General features: G+C 43.1%; 1 protein-coding gene across 1 annotated transcript; it reads right to left on the bottom strand.

The window, feature by feature from the left end:
* Positions 1-1,713: 1,713 nt before the first annotated feature.
* Positions 1,714-5,979, bottom strand: zic5 (zic family member 5 (odd-paired homolog, Drosophila)). The gene is made up of 2 exons (XM_044366067.1): positions 4,814-5,979; positions 1,714-3,383 (listed from the first exon to the last, which is right to left on the bottom strand). The coding sequence occupies exons 1-2, from the start codon at positions 5,853-5,855 to the stop codon at positions 2,944-2,946; spliced, it is 1,482 nt and encodes a 493-aa protein (XP_044222002.1). The 5' UTR covers positions 5,856-5,979; the 3' UTR covers positions 1,714-2,943.
* Positions 5,980-6,427: the final 448 nt, after the last annotated feature.

Raw genomic sequence — 6,427 nt, 5'->3', positions numbered from 1 at the left:
TTCACTGCGACTTTCTGCTTTGTCCTCTCCAAAGTGGCGTCTGCATGTCTGACTCTGCCAGTTACTGATTTGCAGGCAGTATGTTAAGGTGGCCCATGTAAGTGATTTCCACGGGCATCCCACTAAAGGAGAACAAATCGCTGACAAAGGAGTGCCTTTCCCATTCAGCAGCGTCGTTAGGACAACCAAAAAGTATTTCTCAGATAATAAGTTCTACTTCAAAGCGTTTCTCACTGAAGGGTGACTGCCTCACTCCTTTTATTAAGTCTCCCTCCTTTTTAATGCTGAAGGAACTGTCTCTGGTTATTTCTCATCGTGTTTATTTTGTAACATTCATTGAGCTCTTGTTTCCAAACAGAACCTACAAGAGCAGGCTACTCTTCAGGTCCTTACTCCTGTAAAAGTCCACGCACAAAACGAGAGGGGGCCCCATGAGTGCTTATACTTTGAATGAAGCATCAGATAAAGTGTTTTTTAGAAAGAGGACAGCTATAAAACTGATAAAAGCCCCATAACGCAACTGAACAAACCTGCAGTTGCTGCTTCATATTAAAGCCTCCACATGCTGCTGCTGTGTTATTTTCTCAGACTGTAAAAATCGGTTGAAAATGAATTTGGAATTAGTTTTTACTCCAGTTTTGATTAAGTGTGCGCGTTTTATGGCCTCAGCCCCAACATCCTCCAGGCTGACCTGAGTCAAGTGTCTTAATTGATGCAGAATGGAAGCTCAGAATAATTCTCAGTGTGTGTGTGTTTTTTACGAGGTGTCAATTTGCACGAACTTTTTTTTTTTTCTATGTATTTTTAATGTGTCCGATCCTTACCGAACAAATGTAACCAGGGTGTCTGGAGACTGTGCGTCATCTACCTGCCAACGGTGCATCTGTGGCGGCACCCATTTCAGGAGAGGGTGCATCCTTGGCTTTGATTTAAGTTCATTTAGTGGCAGTTAGTGTTTTTCAAGCGAACATATTCAAATGTGAGCGTCTCACTACCCAATTGCCATAGAAATCCTAACGCACCATGAAGACTGTCAAAGCGGCCAGCCTTCCTCTCAGAAGCTGCAGCCTTTGAAGTGGTGCAGGACTCGCGTTGGTCAATTTTAATTCTATAGACTGGACAGGCAACTCTTTGAAAGTGAGATTGTGCGTTTTAATGGAGGAAATAAGAGGGGGGACTTGTTTTATACACTCCATACAAGGCCTTGCTTATTGTCAGATATCTTTTATCTTTTATTTTTCCCATGAATGATTCATGCCTCGGCTGCTTTGTGCTGTCGCGCCTTTCAGAGGTAGCGCCATCAGGGGGCTATAAGTTTTCCCTTTAGCTCAGTGATTAGTTTATACCAGCCTTATTGGCCCTTTAGGCCCCTTTCTGATATAACAGTGGATATTTTATAGTAATGTCAGGACAGTAAGTTTCGAGAGATATTGGTGTACAGCTCACATTAAAAAAAAGTAATTATTTGACAAGAAATATCCACCTTCCTAAAATACAAATCCAAAAAGTAACACAGTCCAGCTGAGTATATGTATAACCAGTCAATTTCTATTCTAAAATGCCCCCAAAACTCTTATTAATCAAATAAATCATAATAATTTGACACTTGTTAAATGTTTACTGTATATGTCCTGGTATTTGTTTATTATTAATTTTTGCATGATTTTTATATTGTAAATTAAAATTTGAACATCAAGGGTCTGCACAATCATAGCTGATTCATCTCTTTTTTTTTTTTTTATCCATCATATCCAACTGGCACCATGCACCTCAAAGAGAAAGACAGATCACTACAAAAAGGCATGCGAGAAAGGGACGTTTCACATTACAGAGCCTATTCAAGTAAATGTTTTCTTCTTTTACAGAACACAATTTAAATTTAAAAAAAAAAAAAAATTAACATAAAAAGTTAAAAGAAACATCAGCAGGGTACTACGCATCACCAAAACTGGTATTATTTTTCTTTGGTGTTTCTGTAATTCCAGTACAACATTGATACCAGCAAATAAATTACAATGTACAAAACAACTTTTTTTTCTCTTTTTTTTGTAATTAAAACTACACAACATTCACAAGCATCAGTACAATTACATATATACAAATCCTACAGGGTCAAAGCCTGTCAGTGTAGACATTTAGGGTCTCAAGGGACTTACTCGTACTCTTTAACGAGCATAACACTTGTGTATTTTTGCATAAAATATAGTCTTAAATAGTTCTTAAATATTACAAAATTCCATCCAAACACATGTATTGTATAAATCTGAAAAGGTAAAATGAGAACCCTTAAGACACTCAGATGTTTGCCTCCTCATTTTTTTCCTTCTTCTTCCTGGTTTATCAAAGTTTGTACCACATCTTAGAGAAATCATATGAAATTAGAAAAAAAGAGCTTCATCTATTTCTGTCCACTAAATATTTGATGCCACTGGTGGGGTTATAAGCATTTGTTTTTCCTCATAATGTCTGGAATATGACAGTGATTGATTGCAGGCCGGTTATTAAACTGCAAGGGGATGATGGGAGGTCACATGAAAGATGTCATTTCAGCACACCAGTTGAGTCTTAAGACATGCAGTTAATTAAACCCTGCATATTGCTCTTGTGAGAAAAAATGCTTTTGAAAAGTTCTAGTGAGAAATGGGCTCACGTGATTATTTTTGATCTTCTCAAATAAGAAGCAATTTTAACTTTAAGTTAAATATGTTGTTTGACAGATTGATCTACATTTTAGGAAAGGTCAGGGGGCACCTCAGAGACATTTCTTCCTCGTGTTATTAAGCCCACACTGCATCCATGATATATGTGAATTGTCTGCGTTTAGCACAGTCGTTTAGTAAAACCACAATGAAAATATCTGATCAATATTCCACGGATTTACACACTTATACGGGGTCAACTAGATGACAAGTTTGACAGTCACGTGCGTCTAAAAACAGGGCATCAGAGCATTGTCCTTGGGTCTGAATTTCTGAAAGAGTCCTCATCGTCTGAATCTGACGTTGGCACATCGCTGGAGGGGGTGTGGAGGTGGTTGGGCCCTCCGCTCCCCTGGCACACATACCACTCGTTGAGGTTGGTGACCTGAGGGGAGAGGTTCGCGGAGCGGTTCCTGTGCGGCTCGGAGTTGGGCGAAAGAGGGTCTCCAAGAGGGTTTGTGGAGGAAATGTAGGTGACGTTGGTGGAAGGGGGCGGCGGGGACTTGCAGTGCACTTTCATGTGCTTCCGCAGTGAACTCGGGTGTGTGTAGGATTTGTCACAGCCGCGGACTTTGCAGTAGTAAGGCTTGTCACTGGTGTGGACGTGAGAGTGCTTCTTCCGGTCACTGCTGTTGGCGAATTTTCTGTCACAGCCGTCGAACTCGCACTTGAAGGGTTTCTCTCCTTGGATAAATGAGAAATACATACAATTGGTGTCATGTGCAATAATGTCACTGTCATGAAAGAGTGCCATTATGGGGCATATACATTTTTTTTTACACACGTTTATGGCATCACTAGAGCAGAAAATTAATTTGCCACATGATCATGCATCCTTCATATAGTCTGCTCTCTTCCAACTCATTCAATCACGGCTTCTCACCAACTTAAATACAACAAGAGGGTAATTTCTCATTGACTGCACGGTGTGTAGCAGTCTGCACTTCTCCACTGGGGCTTCCTCCTCGGCAGAGCTCATTCACTACTACAACCACTACTCCACACCCACTTGTCCAAAGCATTTCCCTGTGTGAACACGTGTAACATGCCTTAAGGCCTTCTGGTTACATGTATGTGTGTATGTGGAGAGAGGGGGCACTCAGGAGACCACCAGGAGCCGTTTATGTACTGTGGTGGACTCTGGTTATAACTCATCACACACACACACACACAAACACACACACAGTGTCACACTCAAATTAAAAACATGCAGGTTTATTTTTTTTTAATATCTTAACCTGCATGAATAAATTAAAAAAATGAATTGGAGTATAGTTCCCAAATGATAAGTGATAAACACACGTTACCTGGACTTTGACTAATATTTTGAGAGATTTCTTATTTCTGTCTCTGGGGATTCTGCATCATTCAGTGATGTGAGGAGGCCTATAGCATGAGGCCAACATTAAGCTCGTTCTTGGCCAAAACACGACCCTCCATTAAAGTATTAACAACAAAAACAGCTCTCAAAAGGGGAGCCAGGAGATCTTAACGCAGCTGCAAGTTTCTCTGCCACCACTCACAGTCTTAAACTTTAAACACTATGCAGCTCTGACCAACGTTTCATCAAGACGTGTTTTAGTGTTTTGGTTAGATTTTCTTTCTCTGCATACAGCAGTACAGGAGTCGTAGCATATAGCCTATATTTCTAATGGCCAACAGTGAACCAATACCGAAACTAATAAATCTGGTACATAATGAGATATCGTGCATTACGTGCATTGACTGGTTCATATATAAACTGAGATTTTGCGTAAACGTCCTACGCCTGGGGATAATTACATTTACGCGTGTTCCAGCGCTGTCCTGTATGTACGTAAGCACGTTTTACAAATCATATGCCCTAATCCTTTCACGCCTACTGCAGGCGTCTCGGCGAGTAAAAAAAGTTTATATTTAAGAAAGGAAATGAAACACGTTTTAGTCACTGTGCCAATGCGTCATTGAATAAAAACTTTTTTGCTCGCTTGTGCGCGCAATTACGCACGGTCATGTCGATCCGTTTAGGATGTGAATAGTAAAACATGGTCGCCTCGATAGATTATAATGCTCTGCGGCCAAGTGATATTGTTCACGTTGCGATCTGCAAGTTTTACACAATAACATCTACTGACCTGTGTGAGTCCTCTTGTGAATCTTCAAATTCTCCGATCGAGCGAACACTTTTCCACATCCCGGGAAAGGACACGGGAAGGGCTTTTCTCCCGTATGAACTCGGATGTGATTTATCAGTTTGTACTTCGCTTTGAAAGCCTTTCCTTCCCGTGGACATTCCTCCCAAAAACAGACGTGGGAGCTCTGCTCCGGTCCCCCGACATGCTCCACCGTGACGTGGTTGACCAGTTCGTGCATTGTGCTGTAAGTTTTAGAGCAGGGCTTTTTTGGACTTTGCTCCTGGTCAATCCATTTGCAGATTAGCTCTTGCTTTATGGGCTGCCGCATGTATCTTAAAAACGCCCCAGCCGCTCCGTGAGGAGCAGAAGCGATGTTCACATTGAGGTTCATGGAGTTGTAGCTGTGGAGAGAGGAGGGTCCATAGTGCTCTGGCCTGTGCCCGAAGTGCTCTGGCCTGCCGTAGATGTCCCCCGGTATACCCAGGCGCATCTGCCCATTGAGGGCATGGTGGTGGGCACCTGGGGACGCCTGGTCGTGAAGTCCAGTGAAAAGTGAATGGGCCCCACTTTCCGCGTGCCCATAAGCACCTGTTGGGGAGATGAACATGCCATGGTGATGAGGGGAGGAGGCGGAACTATGCTGGTCGCCAAGTGCATGCATAGCAGAGGCTGAGAGTTCTCTCCTGAGGATGAAGTCCCTGCTGCTTGAGTAGCCTGAGTGGGGGTGAGCCACGGGGAAACCAACTGTGGTCTGAGCAGAAGTGAAAGATGCCGCGGTCTGGGCTTCGTGATGGCTCTGAATGTGCTGAGATGGGCTAAGTTTGAGAGCATTTGTCTGTGCCATGTGCTCTGGTCCAAATGGAGTGAGTGCCACTCCGGGGTCGTTGCCCAGCTCCCCAGGGTGGAGGTGGGCATGGTGGGAGAGAGGGTGATGCCCCCCTAGCCCCGGGAAGCCTGTCATATTCTGATGAGGAAGGGGTTGAGTCGCTGCCAAATCCGCTAATCTTATCGCCGGATTCCTCTTGCTTAAAGGGGGTTCCATAACTACACTGACAAGTCCATCCGTACTCACCGCAATTGTTTTTCACCACACCACGCTCTCTAAAACATTAGGAAAATATGTATATAAGGGGTCTATAAGTTCTTTTGTCCGGCTTCTAACTCTGCTTGCTCCTTTTCCCACTCTGTCCTCAAGCGATTGGCAGAACATACAACAGTTGGAGGACACAGTGGGGAATACAGTTTAGAAATGGCACTGCGGGTATTGGACGGATTTCGGTGACTGGCAGTTAGGAGAACGAAGCGATTGGCTGTCGTTCAGCGCAGGGGCTCAGCAGGGTTCCGCCCCCTCACTCTCTTTATCGCTGTTGACTCCAAAAAGTTGTACTCACAAAGTTACCAGCAGATCTGTTTGTGCGACGTTCTGTTTACTGGTGCTGGTGCATGTGGATGACCGAAATGTCAGTTTATGTGACAAGTGCAGTCTAGTTTATCGCTGGTTTGGTTTGTCCAAGTATATTCATTTACTACTGATTTGATGCCGAAATAGAAAAAAAAAAAGAAGCTTGCTGGTGGTGGATGAATTTGTGTGACTAGTGTTAAAGATGTAAACAA

Source organism: Thunnus albacares, chromosome 11 (assembly GCF_914725855.1).
Source record: "Thunnus albacares chromosome 11, fThuAlb1.1, whole genome shotgun sequence".
Classification (NCBI taxonomy): domain Eukaryota; kingdom Metazoa; phylum Chordata; class Actinopteri; order Scombriformes; family Scombridae; genus Thunnus; species Thunnus albacares.
Note: the sequence above shows the minus strand (reverse complement) of the source record. Positions and strands in the feature narration are given on the sequence as shown.

Bases quoted from the DNA above. Each gene is read 5' to 3' on its own strand.
- zic5 (XM_044366067.1), bottom strand. From the start codon at position 5,855: ATGGAACCCCCTTTAAGCAAGAGGAATCCGGCGATAAGATTAGCGGAT. The intron at 3,384-4,813 runs GTCAGTAGATGT...CATTTATCCAAG, and splicing joins TCACAAGAGGACTCACACAG to GAGAGAAACCCTTCAAGTGC.